Source organism: Sciurus carolinensis, chromosome 10 (assembly GCF_902686445.1).
Source record: "Sciurus carolinensis chromosome 10, mSciCar1.2, whole genome shotgun sequence".
In the NCBI taxonomy this organism is placed as follows: domain Eukaryota; kingdom Metazoa; phylum Chordata; class Mammalia; order Rodentia; family Sciuridae; genus Sciurus; species Sciurus carolinensis.
The window spans coordinates 74,471,735-74,489,077 of NC_062222.1; the positions used below are offsets into that span (position 1 = coordinate 74,471,735).

Below are 17,343 nucleotides of genomic sequence, written 5' to 3' on the forward strand. Positions count from 1 at the left end.
TTCTCTTATAGGGAGCTAGAAGGGGTGCTGAGGGATCTGCCATAAAGGGGAGCAGGAATGTGGTTTGAAAAAATACTGACTCAATATCCTCATGGTATCCATTTTACATTTTGTGAATCCAAAATAAGTATCTTTTGTTTTGGAAAAAACAAAGTCAAAAAGTAAAATTGGGCACAGTCTTCTGGGCTGCTGTGTGTACCCAGAGGTTACAAAGGATATGTCAATCAGTTTTATTATGAAATCTTGAATTAATCCAGCCCTTTAAATTTCTTGCTACAGGACTGTGACCCTCAAGAGAGTAAGTGACTTGCCCAACATCACATAGCTTGTTTGTTACAGACCCAGGATGGAAAACTGAGCTAGAAAAAACAACCAGCCAGCAGAACTACACAGTGGAGCTGCCCTGCCAAGTTCCCTTTGCTGTGGGGTGTCTTGTTTAAAGGGCAGAGAAGCCAGGTTAACTCCAAGGCTCAGGTCTGTGTGAGTGAATTAGTGAGTCAGGGGAGACCCATTTACAGAAGGAGAGAGGGAGGATGATAAAGAGAGAAGCAAGAGGACGCACAAATGAAGGAATTGAGGGGGAAGAATCAGTTAAGAAGAGGCAAGGTGAGATTCAAGGTGGCTCTTTCCATCCCAGGAAAGAGAGAAACAGAAAACGTGGACTACGGCCAAAAAGGTTTCCTCTATCTCAGTAACCCTAATTACAACCCACTGGGACAGCTATGAATAGCGTTGTTTTGTGTGTAAGCTTAAACCCAGAAAAACAACTTAAGCTCACGAGGCTGCCAAGAGTCTCCTGATCATGTACATTTTCTCCAGGGGTCTCTTTCTTTGTTGCCATCATTTGTTTCCTCGGCCTTCTTTTATGTGTATAGGTGAAGTATTGAGGTTTTTACCTTTTTTTCTGAAATAGTTATCAAGTAGCCAATGGTAGCGTTAAGTATGCGGTTACCATGACAACACCGCCTTCACGGGGTAACTAGCCTCCCCACCTTGCCTCCAGAATCATATTTCACAGAGTAGGTTCCTTTCCTTTGTGGAACTTCTAACAGTTGCAATTCCGCATCTTGTTTGGGTGAATATTTGCTTAACGTTTGTCGTCTACCCGGTAAGCTTCATAATGGCAGGGACCAGCCTGCTTTTGCCACCAGTGTGCCCCCAGCGTTTTGCACGATGCCTAGCACTCAGGCTCTTGGTAAATACTTGCAGAGCAAATGTTTGGTGGTTTCTCTTAGCTCTTTTCTGAAAGTTACATGGACAGTAACCTTCAGCTCATAATTATGTTAATAGATACTGTATAACGAGTCGGGCCGGTATTTACAGGTAGTACGCGGGTAAATGAACACACACATGCGTACCCACTACTGCAAAAACAGCCCCGGGCCGGTGCACTCGGCATGAAACGCATGCGGTAGTGAGTCCCAACACCGCCGCGCTGGCCCGGCCAGTCTCCACAGCGTGGGAGGGGACCCGGGCGACAGCGCTGCGGGAGTCCCCGGCCCACTGGGCCTGACTGGCAAGTCCCAGAGCGGCGGAGGCGGCGGCGGCGTGGGCGGTGAACTGCGCGGTGATTGGTCCGCGCCCTGAGGCGGGGCGGGGCTGGCGGCCGGAGCTGGAGGCGGGCTCTCACCCCGAAGGGGGTGTGCGCGGGTGCTGGTGCCGTAGTTTCAGTATAAACAAGGAACCCGACTGGTTAGGCGGATTTTCTTCCTTTCTTCCCGCGCGCTTTCCTTCCCTGTCCTTTGGTCGTATTGGTAGGCGCGCGACAAACAGCCAGGAGGCGGAGGACCCGGGGTCTATCTGCGGGTAGGTTGTCCCATGATTGGGCTGTTTTCCCGAGAAGGACCCGAGCCCCGGGGGTGAACGCGGGACGGGGCTGCGCGCTGCGCTCTCCTGGGAGATCCGAGAGCTGCACGAGGAATGAGCCGGGCTCTCAGACTGCGCCCTGGCTGCCGGCTGCGCTCCGAGGCGGAGGGAGATCCCGGGGCGAGCGAGCTGACCCTGAGAGCGGGAAAAGCAGGGGATGGGGGAGCCTTCTGCCTGGCCGCCGCCGGCCTCTGGGTCCACCCGGGTCCCAACAGGTGCTAGACTGAGCCGCTGGAACCTGGGCAGGGATACGCTGGGTTGTGCATTGCTTCTTCCTCTCCAGTCCCACAACCTGGGCTTCTTTTTTGGGATCTTGGTAGTGTTTGACGGTTTGTCTGAGGCTGGTCACCTTCATCCTTTTCCACTCTCTTTTCTTTCTGTGCAAACTAGATTGTTTCCGACTACTTGCGAGTTTTCTCTTGCTTTTGTATGTGTATAGGGTGCTTATTTTGTTACCGGTTTCGTGTTATCTAAAGTGTGACTTAGGGAGGGACAGGGAGACAGGAGTCATGACTCTCATCCCTCAGTTCTTTCATTCTTCGGTTCACCTAGGTTTGCCTGGGAACCACCGAGTCGCTTTGCTTTTAGTCCGAGCTCCAGCGAGTTACCTTGGGACACCTGTCCTGGCGATACTAACATAAGGTGGGGGTACCTGGAAGCCTCTTGGGCAGACAGCGTGAGGGAAGCTCCTCTTTAAGGGAGAGCCGTGGGAACAGTTTCAGTGTTGTTTAAGAGGAAAGGGCAAAACGGGGAGCTGGGGTGTATGTGTATGTACGGTTTGACTCGTTTCCCACTTTACCCCAACCAAATTGGCGCAGTTTAAGCAAACAACGTTGCTAAGTCCTCTGACAGTGCAGAGGGTGTTGCAAGTGAGGACAGCATCTAGTTAGCATTTTTCTCTTTTGAATTGTATCGTCTTCACAGATGAATTTGGTGGGTATGGGTTGTCCAGATGGATATGTACACATTTTTGTGTATGTATGTTTGGGTGAACGCGTCTCCAAGGAGTCCTTCGTCAGCACCACCATGTGATGATGGTCAGGAACTGCTGGTGTGCGTAGATCTATATTTAGCCCTGGTGATCTCTCATGGCCAGGGAGGGTCTCTGAACTGGGTGCATAAAGGGGAAGAGTCCAGGGATCAGGGTGTTGCACTCTTGAATGATGTCTGACACAGTCAGACTCAGATGGGGTGAATAATTATTCTTTCCTCCAGAGAACAGTAGCTGGAGCTTGCCATGTGATGACTGTGCCTTAATTTAAACATAGTTGAACTATGGTGGTCAGTCAATGCTAAGAAACAGGGAGGTTTGAAATTAAGCAAATTGGAGATTTAGGAGGAAATAACAGGTCAGATGAGGATTAGAGCAAATGTAGAATTGATTTTTTCAAAAAAGGAATAAAAATGGTTGTTGAAATTTTCACAGCAGAAGAAAAGATTGGCAGCTGGTTAAACCCTAACATTAATAGCAGTTTTTTTGTGTGTGGGGAGGGGGGCAGATTTGTGAGGACCCAGGGCACTTTTGACCCAGGTCACATTTCACCAGCAGTGTTGTATTATTCCTTTCAAGCAGATTTTTCTTGAGGATGAGAATATCAGCCACTGATTAGCAAGTTTCTTGTGGGCATTCTTCCCCTGCATGCCAGTCTCCTTTGTTTTCCTAGAGGTGGCAACATTTCTGGCTCCTAAGTATACTGGCCTTGTACTTTCCAGTTGTCTACTGGAGGGTTCAATTCTTAAAACTTCTTCTATGGTACATTTTCAGTTTGATCCATCTTTTGTACTCCACTAGACATTTTATCTGATACTGACCACACCTGATATATGGGGATCATACTGTCTTTTGGAGACAAAAATCACCACAAAAGTATTTGCATTTATCACCCACCCCCTAGGTTAGCATCTGTCTAACCTAATATTAAATATGTATTCATCATTTATCATAATGATACATAGTTCTTGTGCTGTTACTAATATTTTATTCTTATAATCTAAAATCTACTACTGGCAAAGAGAGTACAATGGATTGTATAAAGTCAATAGAATACCTCTCATTTAAGGGAAAGAAAATATGGTAATAAAATTGAGGGGGAAATCTGGAAAGGTGTTCCCATCTCACTTGGTGAGATCCCTAGTATGGCACAGGAATTCATGGGCTCAGCTTTTTCAATTTCCATAGATTACCTGAAGAATTGAACTTGAGAAGAACATTTGGATAATCCCAAATAGAGCACTGCACTGGGAAGGAGATAGGGAAAAGAGGGTGTTCTGCCTTTCTTGGGAGAAGAATAAGGAATCTCTGTTTAAAGATTTGAGACTCTTAACTTCTGATGTCACAAATAGTAAGTGGAAAAGTTTTTATAACAATTTGGGACATCTCAAAGAGGCAAATTGTAATGTTGAACATGCTGCTTAAGATTTATGGGGATTTTTTTTTTGTCATTGTTAGTGGTTAAATTTAGGTATTACCTCTCCACACCTTTCTCTTTTCCAGAACTATAGTTGTCTTTGTTTTGTTTTGTTTTTTATTTTGGTTTCTCCAAAAATCTACAAAAATTAGATCTGTACAAGCTTCGATTATTCCAATTGACAGTTGTAGCCTAGTATTATGGGAAGATTTCTGTCCTGGGAATGAGGAGACTTGAGTCTGGTGGATCTGGAGCACTAACAAGTCACATGTCCTCTCCCTGTTCCTGCAGGATCTGTTAAATGGACATGGGGAGTTGAACTACATGATTTCCGGATTCCTTTTCTCTCTGTCATAACTGCTTTATTTTGTGCTGTCTTCATGAATTTGCAGTTAGGGTGGACAGTGAAGGATGGAGTGATGTGCTATTGATATTCAGTTACTTTACGGCTCTGTGGACATGAAGAGAGAAGAGTGAAATTCTTTTTGTTGCTGAATGTATATGGAAATATTTTCTTGAATTTCTCTTGTTTTTCTCCTACAAGTGTGAACATTAGAAATTACTAATTATCAATACAATTTTTCTTGGCCTGTTAAGTCAGTGTTATAATCTACTAATTTTAACTCTTTTGATCATTTTTTTCTTAGGTTTATGTATTTGTTATTTTCTATCAAAGTATATATATATATATATATATATATATATATATATATATATGAAGTCATTCAGTTTTTTCAAATTTTATTAGGAAACCCTGATATGAAAATCAGTTTAACACAAAGTAAAAATTAGCCTTGTAAGAAAGGTAAACACCTTATAGACCAGCATCATTCTATTTAGCTAAAAAGAAGAATGGAAGGGGAGGGATAAACAGTTTTTCAAGAACTTGCAGCCAGAAAATAAAATTATCCAAATAACTGTGTTATGTAATAAAATATAGAGAAAATCGTACTTTTTAAAATGCCCACACTAAGTCAGATCTATTTTGTGTTCTAAGTGTCGAATCTTTTTTGTGCTCAATGAACTGGGTTAGAAATATAAAATATTTTTATTTAAGTGCTCCCCATAGTATATTCTATGGTTTAGCTTGAGATCTATCATGTATAAATGCTAACTCATCTACACATATCAATACTGTTCAGTGAGGCAGACTCAAGCCACGTGGGGATATTTCCACTTAAGTTTATTTAAATTGAACAAAATTAAAAATTTAGTGCTGTTGCACGAGTCACATGTTAAGTGCTCAGTAGTCACTGCAGCCAGTTGCAACTATATTAGACAGTGCAGAAGAGGGACATTTCCAGGATCCCAGCCATTTTGACAGTGTTTGATTAGACAATGGTGCTTTTGATTATCCAGAAGATCATTTTTATTCTTCTGGGAAAATGAAATAACTAATTCTCATCATAGATGGGCATCTAAGACATCGGGAAACATAACTGACTGGCTTTGTCAGCCAGTATGTCTTCATTTGTTCAGCATGAGCAATGCTGATGCTATGATCATAAGCCCTAATTTCTCAATATTTTTTCCCCAGAACTCTAGTTGCCTTTCTTTTGCTTTTCTAAATCGTCACGAACTGTTATTGCTGAAAAAGCACCAACCATTTGAAAAGCATGGAATGAGGAGCCATCTACTGTTAAACTCAAGAACTGCTTGGAGTTGCAGACCTAAAGGCAGTTAATACATAGGAATGGCAGCCTGTTCTAGGTTGACTTCCCACATAGGAGAGTTTCATTTCATGGAAAAGTTTTAAATGAATTTCCAGGTCTATTCAGAAATGCCATGAAATGTCATTTTGTGTGTTGATAAACTACTAATAACACCACCAAAACAAAAGATAACAAATTTTAGCTTTGTTTTTCTTCAAAGGAAACCAAAGATTGTAAATATTTGAGTGACAATTCCTTCCTCCATCAATTAGAATTTGTGAAGAATTTTTTTTTTAAGTGGCATCCAGGAAAGATCAAGCAAAGTGCAGATTTACTTTTTGAATGAACACCTATAACTTAAACCAGGAATTAACATAGCTTTTCATTGTGGAGAGAAATAGAATCTTCCTTTCTCAAAAACACTGACTTTTGTCCTCCCTTAACTGGGAAATCTGCTAAGTATTTTGGACTCAGTTCCAAAGAATGTACTTATCTTGGAGTTAGTTACTTTCTGTTCACATGCCAAAGAAGTGAGGTGATTCTGTGTTGTCTACTGTGTCGCCTTCTCCACACAATACCTCTTTTTCTCAAGGAGGTTAGCAGAGGGGTAACTTTTCTACAGTTTCCACAGATGCTCTTAGAAATCTCTGCCTTTCAGACTTCCCCTAAGGAAAGAAGTGAGAGTATAATCTTCTATAAATTTTTAAGATCAAAATAAGCTATGTTTTAGGTAGTGTCAGAAACTGGACTTCTACCTTTCACCTTGAATCAAATCTACAGGCAGGTACACCCTGTGAGTGTGCAGTGAGTCGTTGTGTGCTAAGATCTCACATTGCCAAAAGAAGGCTAAAAGTATCTGCGATACCTGCTGGAGAAATATATGAACTCTTCCTAATTCAGGGCTCTACAAACTTCAAATGAAGAAAGAAAGAAATGGGTTATTGAAGGTGTGCCTCACCAAAGTGCAAAGTTCCTTTGGAATCTAGATGGGAATTGGGGAACCTATAATTCCAGGATTTTAAACCTCTCCTCACTAAACAAATATGCTTTCAAAGTTCAGTTATGATAAGGCTTTGTCTACTAAGTGGTTTTTTCTCTACTTTTTTTTTTTTGAATTGGGACACATGTCCAGCATTTGGACAGATGCTAAAATACCATAGTCAACATAAAGACCTTGCATTTATTAAATATTGCACTCTGTGTATTGAAAAAAAAAAATCTTTTGTTTCATGAACTTCTACATTTTTTATCTTGTTTTCTTGAGTGTAAAGGAAATGCTGACATGACATTCTGGTAGAGGTTTACAAAGCACCTATAACAGACATTGAAGGATATCTTTTGATTTAGTTCCCACACCCATATTTTCCTTGACCTCTTTTCCAATTTGAATCGTCACCTGAAACCACCTTATTCTGGTGCACCTGCTTCATCATAAATAACATTGTGCAAAGCAGTCGCTAATTCAAACACAGTCTGCTGTTTAGAAAAAAGCAGCTTTTCATCTGGTGCTTTACTTGGTTTGAAACCATTAGGCATGCCTTTCAAATCTATTCATCCTGTAAATCACCCAGAGCTGGCTTCCTTGCTGCTGGATCAATGTCAGGCTGAACTTTTTCAGGGTCCTTGGAAGAACATGATCTATCTTTGTGGCCAAATTAGCAGCCCCTGTAAGATGTCGTGTCTGTCAACCAACTTTTCAGCTTACCAAATTAATTTTAAGAGAGAATATTCATCTTCTCTACTTAGGTTGGGTATAACTTTCCTATTGGAACTTTCCTCTTGAAAGTTTTCCAGCATAACCTATAGTTGGCACACTAATTTTTATGGCTCTAAGCTTTCTTTTAGCTCAGCTTATTGTTTTAAAATCCAAAATCTGCTTCCCACTGTCTAGCTGTATCTTCTTCTACCTTAAAATGCTGCGTGAATTTAGGGAAGAAAAGAACGCTATTTCAGTAGCTCCACCTAAACCAAAGGAATTTCATTCTTGTATTCTTTCAATTCAATCTGTTTGATGTTACCTGAAAAAAAAAAAAAAAAGTATTTCATGGTTTCTAAGGAGCTGGTCTTAAATGTACTGATCTACCATGTTCTCCTGCTTTTGGATAGAGAAATGACATAGAGGTTCTGTCCAAGTTAGTGTATGGGTCTCTTAATCTGCGGTCAGAGAACTCCCTTAAAGTATATTGTTGGTATATTTCTGCTGGCATAGTAGGGGAGAAGTTTGTGATTTCCTTAAAAAAGTTAAGGACCACTGGCTGAATAGAATATATTATGAATGGTGAGAAATGGCTTACAAATGAAACTTTGTGAGCCTGGCTCTCAAAGTCTACATTATGTGTTAATGATAGGGATTTGAATAGTCAGTAGGTTTTTCATGTGCCTCATGCAAATCTCTTTTTCTAAGGGAATTTACTCCTTTGAAGTTTGATTTAACAGTAAATTAAGCTAGTATTCTTGCTGCTTTGTCACATTCTAATTTTGGAAAATAGTGTTTCCTAAACAAAGTTTTTGATTAGCAGGCCTCCATTGAGAGGTACTTTGGACTGGGCAAACTCTGTGCTAAAGAAGACTGATGAATAGTGGAGAGGCTGGTTTTGACATTATGTTGGAAAGTATAGAGAGGAGTAAATTGAGAGCTTATAGACCCCAGAGACAGAAAATATTAGTGGTGAGAGCTGAAAGAAGAAGGTTGCTGTAGATAAAGAAGGCGGCAGGACTACACTAAGATTTAAAAAAAAAAAAAAAAAAGAATGGAAGCCAAAGGTTAAGAGCAACCTCACGCTAACCTTTCTATCCCTAGAAAAATCATTAGCAAGTGATTGCTGGAATTAATAGTGTCCAGGGATAAATACTTTTCTGGATTCTCATGTCCAGTACTTTGGAGATGAGATTTATTTTCTTAACAACAACCAAGTCAATATTTAGTTGGTTCTTACTTTTCAATTCCAAAATTTAAAGCAGGTAAAACTAAAGACCTGTCTATCAAATCTAAGTAATACTGAACAAACAATAGCTCTAGGTGTGGGTAATAAGAAGGCAGACACTTGAGAGAAAACAAACTACTGTTTATCTTAATAAATTAAGTTTCACAAACAGCACTTTCTGTACCATTCTGCTTAATTTTTCTTGTGTTTATCCGTTACATAGGCAGTTAATCCTTCTTAAAACAGTGTGGCCATTTGTTTGAGATTATCCAGAAATGAGTGTATGATGAACTATGATATTTCTCATGGTCATTTGTCTCATTACATTTTTTTGCTGAAGATCTATACGATAAATACAAGCAAATATTATGTGCTTCGTTTAATCCACGGTGCCATTTATTGTAAGATGCTCTGTTATTTCATATGCTGCTGAAGCAACACTGTCCATTAAGCATGTTTTCTCATCATTTGATTGTTTACATGCATCCCAGTATTAAAGATACTAAAGTATCTTTTTTAAAGTACATGTTGGAGTCTCTGAGGCCTGTTTCTAGATGAAACCCTGCTTTGATTGCAAAGGTCAGTAGCTTCAATATTGCTGTTGACAGTGTGACTTTTTAATAAGAGTAATTAATGGTATTAATATGTCTTTGGAGCAAGGATTTATGTAGATCATGTAAAACATATAAATTATCCTAATAGCCTGCAATTTGAGACAGACTAACAGGCTTTTCATTTTATGATTAAGCATTAGAAGTTCAAAGAAGATTATTTAGAGTATAACATGAGCCCTGTCATAAATTTTGTACCTGGAATCTGAGGACCTAGGTTTGGAACCCTGTCGTTTCTGTTCCTTAATGAGTAACCCAAGCAAGTTTTCCTGGGTTTCAGCTTCTTCCGCAGTCAAGAAAGGATGAGGAAATGAGCTTCATGGGGAGGTTGCAGAATCCAGAAAGGCATCTGTAGTCAGTAAACACACAAACAGAAGTCATGAAATTCTCAGAGCCTACCACACTGTGGATCTCCAGAGAGACCTCTTAAGGGGAATTGAGAGACATAAAGACCTCTGGAATGTGCAGACCTTTTCCAACACTGGAGATGTCTTAGTGAAAACAATGTAAGACTAATTAACAAAGAAGAAGAGCTAAGGAATTGAAAAGATGCTGTCTTGAGTATATGGTATGGTAGATAAAATTGCCCACGGTATGTAAATAAGAGGCTCCCTTCTCCTGGAGTGACTTTCATCTCAGTAGCTGATTGTTGTTGTGGGCAAGTTCAACAGTCAAGGTGGCACCTGGGAAAAGAAACTAGCTGATTAGCCATGACACACCTTTGAGCTAATTCGAAAGTGGAAAACATACTATGATATATTCTCTTCTTACAATTGATTTTTAAGTGTAATAAGTAATAACCCCAATCTTTTTACCTCGATTTGGATTCCATTGCTATTTGCAGTGTTTTCTTTTGGTACCTCCTTGGAGGGAGTTTTTAAGTGTTGATATTTTGTCCCTCCTCAAAGAAATCCTGTGAAAGGTACATTTTCAAAGATAAATAAAAAAAGCCTTCTGCCATAACTCTAATAATATTCTAAGAACTTTGGTATAAAGAAAAGTGGCAGTTGGGTGTTAGTGTGTATTAATAATTTAGGATTTTGGAAGGGGCAAGCAAAATTGAAGGTGTCTGAAAATGTGCCTGGGAATCAGGCATAATAAGTAACTTTCTGAAGATTCTGCAGCTGTTAAGTGCCACAGTTAGGACTTCATTAAATCTGAATTCTATCCAGATCTGAGGCCTTGTCTGCTCTATAGGAATGAATAATTAAGAAGTACCAATGCTTGGTGGCTTTTCGTGCTGATTCTTTGAAAGGGAACTCTGAGTGACCTGTGGCTGTTTTGTGGGTCAGTGCTTACTTACTGAAAAGCCCAAGATAGCAGGGGTGCAAGATTCGAGGGAGTTCCATCCACTTACTTTGTGCTGCACCACGTGGTTGTGTCATGTTAGCTTGGTCATTCCAGTTCACTTCCCTGGGTCTCAGTTTGCACATTTGTAGCAAAAGAAGCTTGGACCTGGCTGTGATGGCACAGGGGCTCTGGCTGCATCCATGACCATCTTACAGTCATTTCCAATCACAGGATACACATTCCCTTATGGCATTACAGCCTCCAAATCTTCCTCGCTCATCCTCAGACCCCTAGGCAACTACTTGTAGTTGATTGCAGTTGAAAAATGAAATGAACTCTTTTCTGTAGCCTGAATCAGATGACTTCTATGACCTCTTTGAATGTTTGTCATTTTCTGATTTTCTGGAGTTCCCAAGTCCTGGCCGGTCATCTTCTAAAAGCACTTTGTTAGATTGGTTGCAACAACTAAGTGAGGATATCAGGGAAAATTCATGGTTCCTGACAGAAAAAGTTCCCACTTCAAGGGAGTCTTACTCCTCATCCAGTATAGGAAGAACACTGTGCTTATAACCATGAAAAGCTTTTTTTAAGCCACAGGCAACCAAATCCAGACAGGATTCCCTCAAAGTTATAGAAGTAACTTTTAGGTGTGCCTCTCTTTTCAGGTCCAGGCCTCCTAGTTGGAAGACACTCTCTGTTTCTTATGACAAGGGTGGATTGATTTTTTTTCCTCCCACCAAGGATGACCTATTTTCTATGCTTATATTACACATGAATTATACTCATGAAAACTGGCAATTTGAAGAGGAAGAAATGTACTCTTGTCCATTGCCTTCTAAACTGTTAACATTGAGTTAAATAAATAAATAAAATGTTAACATTAAGTTAGGGGGTTGCAGAGGAATTGTGTTAATGTTGCATCCCATAGTCCCAGATCCTTTGGCTGTGATGGCCATGTTTACTTACTTAAGTTAGAGGCATGGCAGCCATGACCCTGTAGTGGCAAATCCCCCAGAGTGATTCTCAATAATCACTTTCTTCCCATTTGTGGCTATTTTTTTCTGTAGATTGCTTTAAATTCTCCCTCAGCACTAGTTCATGGATGGGATAGAGTGCCTGAACAGGAAGCTTTTTTCTATTTATTTTTCTTGATGTTTCTTTTCCTAGGTGCTGGCCTCACACTCCCACCCGTCCCTGGCCCCCTCCTGCCTAGGCACGTGCTCACATTGTGATGCTCTGTGTCCTCCATTAACTGTGGCTGGAACAGATGCAAGTGGACTGATGGATGTGACTTCTCAGACAGAGCTCCACACCCCACCCCCATTCAGATGCAAATGTCTTTCAGCATCTTGAAAAGAAGGATTAGTCCAGGTTGTGTCCTTCTGCAGCCTCCACAAGCCCTGTCCCTGTTAGTCCAAGGCCTGGAGTTTGGCTCCCCCTCATTGTTTGCTTTCTGAAACCCCCAGTTTCAGCAACTCTTGAATGCCTCCATTGTGTAGACATGCCGCCAGAAACCCCAGTCTGTTCTCAGGGCCAGGCGCTGTGTCCCTAGGAATCCAAGTAATAACTTAATAACCTCTGGCCTCTATGAAGCGCCCTCTGACAAGGGCTTTGTGAGTTACAAGGCACACAGATGGAAAGGAGTAACTTATCTCAAGGACTGTCACAGTGCTCCTTGTTCCCAAATCAGGTGCCTCCTCAGCCAGTATGTTTACTGAGTACGGAGGCTTTATACACACCTCCCACCCTGAGAATTTGACACAAAGGGGTGAAAATCAACAGCATCTGATCTGGTCAACATGGGAGTCAACATTCATCTCTTGGTACAGGCAGATGTACACAACCACGCCCTGTGTACTTTGCTCCTAAGCCTCTTGTGCATGTTAGTTTTTTCAGCTACAGTTTTGGTGTTTCTCCATATGTACAGTGCTGTTGGCTGTCTCTTAAGCACTATGTGACTCTTCCCAGCCAAATTTCGAGGCCTACACATTTCCACCTTAGGATTCCCTGATGAATAAAGCAGTACTTTAGTACCAAATGTGAAGGAGTGATATCTAAATATGACAGCCAGAGGCTTGGATTTAAGTCCAGATTGGATCCTTTGGTATATATATTTTATGGTATTTGATTGAATTGGTACTCAAAAGTGTGCATATCCATGGTACTCACACAGCAGCTTGGTTCTTGGTGGTTTGTTGCGTGTCCTCATTACCATTAAAGCTTACTGCCTATTTAAGCTTTTTTTTTTTTTTTCCTTATTGTGTGTTACTGAAACCGTGTTTTCTTCTTTTTATTCCTTTTAGGAAAGCATGCCTCAGACTCCTCCCTTTTCAGCAATGTTTGACAGCAGTGGTTATAACCGAAACCTCTATCAGTCTGCAGAGGACAGCTGTGGAGGGTTGTATTACCATGACAACAACCTCCTCTCCGGGTCTCTGGAAGCACTTATCCAGCACTTAGTACCTAATGTGGATTACTACCCAGATGTAGGTATTCATGTTCCTCTGAAACCCACCCTTGGTATTAAGCAGAAATGATAACATAATATATAGGGACCATGTATACTATACAATTATTATATATGGGTTGCTAAGATTTTTCTAATAAGAAATTGCATATCGATTATTGAATTTTTTCAGGTCAAATTGAACCTGGGTATGGATCAGATTTTGGCGTAGTCTCCATATCAGTTTCTTTTCAGGTTAGGTATCACATTGTAGGTAGTCTGATATCACCTGAATGAAGTATCTGTACTGTTTTGATTCATGCATACACCTTGGTTCATAAATAAAAATGCCAGCAAACATTGGATGCTCCCAGCTTATGGTATTTAATGCCCTTTTTATTTATAATACCATCACTCTGCTGAGAAAAGTAGGAAAGTATATGGAAGAGAGAAGATGCTATAAACTCAAGATGCAATGATTTATCAGTTGGACATCAGTTGGACATCATATAGCATGTTTGCTTTTGTTTTACCTTAATAACCTACACTTGGATAGATGGTACATTTAAGTATTAGGGAATTCATGACACATTATCTCAATCTTCGCAGTAATTCCAAGAGAGTGGAGGGAAGAAAATTGAAATTCACAATGTTGAGGATTTGTCCCAGCATCAGTAGTCAAATGCAGGTTTTCTTTCTGGGGCAAGTGTTTTTTCCCCCTTCTTTTGTACTGTAGCTATCTCTACGGAACTGATTTTAGTAGGACAATGAAATTTACTCAGCAGCTGGTTATTAATGGAGAGTTCAGGAAAATATCTAGAGACCACATCCATTAGTTTTTATAAATATAATGAATATCCTTGATGCACAAAGAATCGTTTGTGCATGCCACTATAATTCACCATGATGTTTCTTACTGGGTTATCTCTCTGTGTGTGAATTGTTACGTAGCATTTTCAAACATGTTACCACACAGGGAAAACTTGTAATCAAAAATAAAAGGAATCCCTTGTTCAACCCTGTAAGCATTTATGAGCTACTAAAGGCGCCTAAGGGGGAAAAAAAAACCATGGAATTTCTCTTTTCACTGGGAGTCTGCAACTATTATAACAAATAAGCACCACTTCATTACTGGCTTCTTGGGAGACAATGTGGTTAAAGAAAAGTATATAGTGCAATATTGTGCTTTATCAAATTGCTTAGCCCTTGAACAAGTAAATAGTTTTCCTGAAAGCCTGTGTTCAAATATTCTGACACAAACATTTCAGTGTGCCACACTGTACTCTCTGGAGAATTCTTGAACTGAATGTGGGAGAGGTGGTGGGTTTTTTGTTTTGTTTGTTTTTTGTTTTATTTTGGTTTCAATTGAATTACCATAATATTTGAACACAGAACCGTATTCTGCATGTGTGGTATGTTTAAGTTAGATTTATCTCTCTGGGTTGAATTTCATTCTTCACTAGAGTGAATTATGTGTCTTGATATCCCAGCTGCCTGAGGATAAATGTGAAATGTTCTCTGAATAATTTCAGGAGCCAAACTTATCCTGTACTTCTGTTATTTTTAGTATGGTTTAAGGGAGAAGACACATCTGAAGGTAAAGGAGAAATCCATCTTACTGTCTCACTCCGATACTTTTGGAACTGTAGCACATTAACTTTGATCAAGAGAGCTTCATGAACTAAGATGTATAATATATAAGAAAGATATGAATTTCAGAAAGTATGTAACAATGACTTTTTTTTTTCCTTCCACAGAGGACGTACATATTTACTTTCCTACTCAGTTCTCGGTTATTTATGCATCCTTATGAACTAATGGCCAAAGTCTGCCACTTATGTGTTGAGCACCAGAGACTAAGTGATCCTGATAGTGACAAGGTAATGAAACATTTCAAACTTCATAATTGCTTTTTCTTAGACTTACTAACTCTAAGGTTCAGATTTTGTGAAGTTGGTTACCTTAAGTGACCCTAGCTTGTCCCCAGGATGAAAAGCATAAGTGACATCATGGCTGTGCTTAGGAATGGGAAATAGTTTAAAGAATACCACACAAACCTAATGCCACGGTGGATCCCTGGATACTGCCATAATTTAGTTGCACTTGGTGGAGACACAGTGGGGCGTAGTGTGGTGGTGGGGGCGGGGGCTTGATTAGAGCTGCTTCTTCAACCCCAAAGACTTTACACTAAACTGACCCTGTTGTTGTTTATTTGATATAGTTCATGACAATAGATACCACTGAATTAGATTTGCTTTTTCTCCCTATATCCAGATGAGAAAAATTGCACCTAAAATTCTTCAGCTCTTGACTGAATGGACAGAGACATTTCCTTATGATTTTCGGGATGAAAGAATGATGAGAAACTTAAAAGATCTGGCTCACAGAATAGCCAGTGGCGAGGAGGTTGGTAACATGAATTTAGCACATAACCTGGGAGGGAGATGGTGCCTCAGAATTTCAACACTTCTTTTCGGTTCTGCCTTTGGGCAAACCCTCTGCATAGTGTATTATTGTCCTCCTCTGTATGTCCGGTGGGGGGCGGTGATTATTCCATCCCACTTCAAAGGGATATGATCTGGAGTTTTATGATTAATTGGGGATATATTCATATGAATTCATGCATGGGACTCATGTTGCCAGTATGTTTTGATTTTGCTTTACTTCTATCTTTCTTTCTTCCAAAAAGGTTTGACAGAGCTAGCAAGATAATAAATAACATATTAATAAGCACTAATAGACTTAAATAGCATATTAGTGTAGCAGTTGATCAGTGGCATATTAATCAATCATCAATAGAAATAGACAGTCTGGACCAGGGAAGGGAAAAAACAAATATGCCACTATTGAGAGCCAGTAGGTTTGGAAAGGACTGCTGTGGGGTGAGTTTAAGTTCCAGATAAAAGGGAGATGCAACTGGTTATTTAATTTTCATTGTTAAGGAGGGAAAAAAGTACTAATTCCTCAGTGCATTAGAGGGAAAATTTATAAACCTAGGGCTGGGGCATAGCTCAGTGGTAGAGCACTTGCTTAGATTGTGTGACACCCTGGCTTCAGTCCCCAACACCACAAACATACATACACACATGCATAAATAAGTAAATCTTTCCAATAAGAGTTTTCGATTAGGGAACCTAAAATGAGAATTGAATAAGATATTCTTTATAGTGCTCTTTATAATGAGTATTCCTTGATAAAACTGAGACCAGAGATTAGTGTGTAAATTAACAAAGGTAATTCGTTGGGGGATGAAGAGAAGACAGAGAAAATAACCCAAGTCTTCTGTTGCTGGAGGTTGACTCAAGGCTAGGACCTAGAATAGGTGGAGATTGAAAGTCTCTTAGATAATCTTCCATAAATACCACTTCCCTCAATTGAGCCTTTGATAAGAACTAACTAGTTGTGACAAATTCAAGGTTATTCCCTTTGAAGCAGGCCTGGAGGGCTAGTATTCAGTGTTGAGACTTGTTGAGCCCTAAGGATGTCTTTGTAGTGTCTGTTGTTGCTGGAAACTTTCTGGAAACAAGTTGCTTCAGTACAGATATAACCTTTTCATGTAGAAGAATGGGCTGAAACTGTGAGCAGTGGCGGTAATATCTTGTTTTGTTCATCTGAAAATACATTCCCATCACACATAACCTTCACGAGGAATTCATCCTTTCAGTGGTGTGCTGTAAAGATAATGTTAACAAGACCCCAATCTGTTTTAATGGTTTTCATGCCATTTCCCCAATGCAAAGAGGAAGTCAACTAAAATTATATTAAGTTTCCCCACTTAAAAAACTGGAACTTGGCTTTCCTGCATTAGGTCTCACAAAACAGGACTTAACCTTTTCACTGTTACTTTGTGACATGATATTGAAGCTGGGTGCTCAAGATAACTTTCTGCAAGGCTAAAGGTCGTTTCCTGAGTCATTTCGCAGGTTGTGACTATTGTAATCATTTTGCCCGTTTGCCTGTCTTGGCTTCTGCCAGGTTTGGATTGATGGGTCCCTCATTCACAGAGGCACACATTAAGCCTCACAGTGCAGTTTTATAAAAAGACTTAAGTTAGAGGGGTTAGCTATTGGGTAGCTTGGCAGGGTCATTGCAGGCTCAATGACCTTGATTTATGACAATCTGCTCAAAAGATTGGTGGCATCACAG

General features: G+C 40.2%; 1 protein-coding gene across 3 annotated transcripts in view; it reads left to right on the forward strand.

The window, feature by feature from the left end:
- Positions 1–1,670: 1,670 nt before the first annotated feature.
- The window catches only part of Rasgef1b (RasGEF domain family member 1B), a 35,123-nt gene continuing 19,450 nt past the window's right edge, over positions 1,671–17,343 (forward strand). The window contains exons 1-4 of one of the 3 annotated variants that reach the window (XM_047566406.1): positions 1,671–1,806; positions 13,055–13,237; positions 14,955–15,077; positions 15,472–15,603. In XM_047566406.1, coding sequence (XP_047422362.1) covers positions 13,061–13,237; positions 14,955–15,077; positions 15,472–15,603 — 432 coding nt within the window. In that variant the 5' untranslated portion in view covers positions 1,671–1,806; positions 13,055–13,060. Of the gene's footprint in view, positions 1,807–1,918; positions 2,082–13,054; positions 13,238–14,954; positions 15,078–15,471; positions 15,604–17,343 lie in introns of those variants that run through there. The other 2 variants (XM_047566407.1, XM_047566405.1) reach the window with 2 other exon arrangements.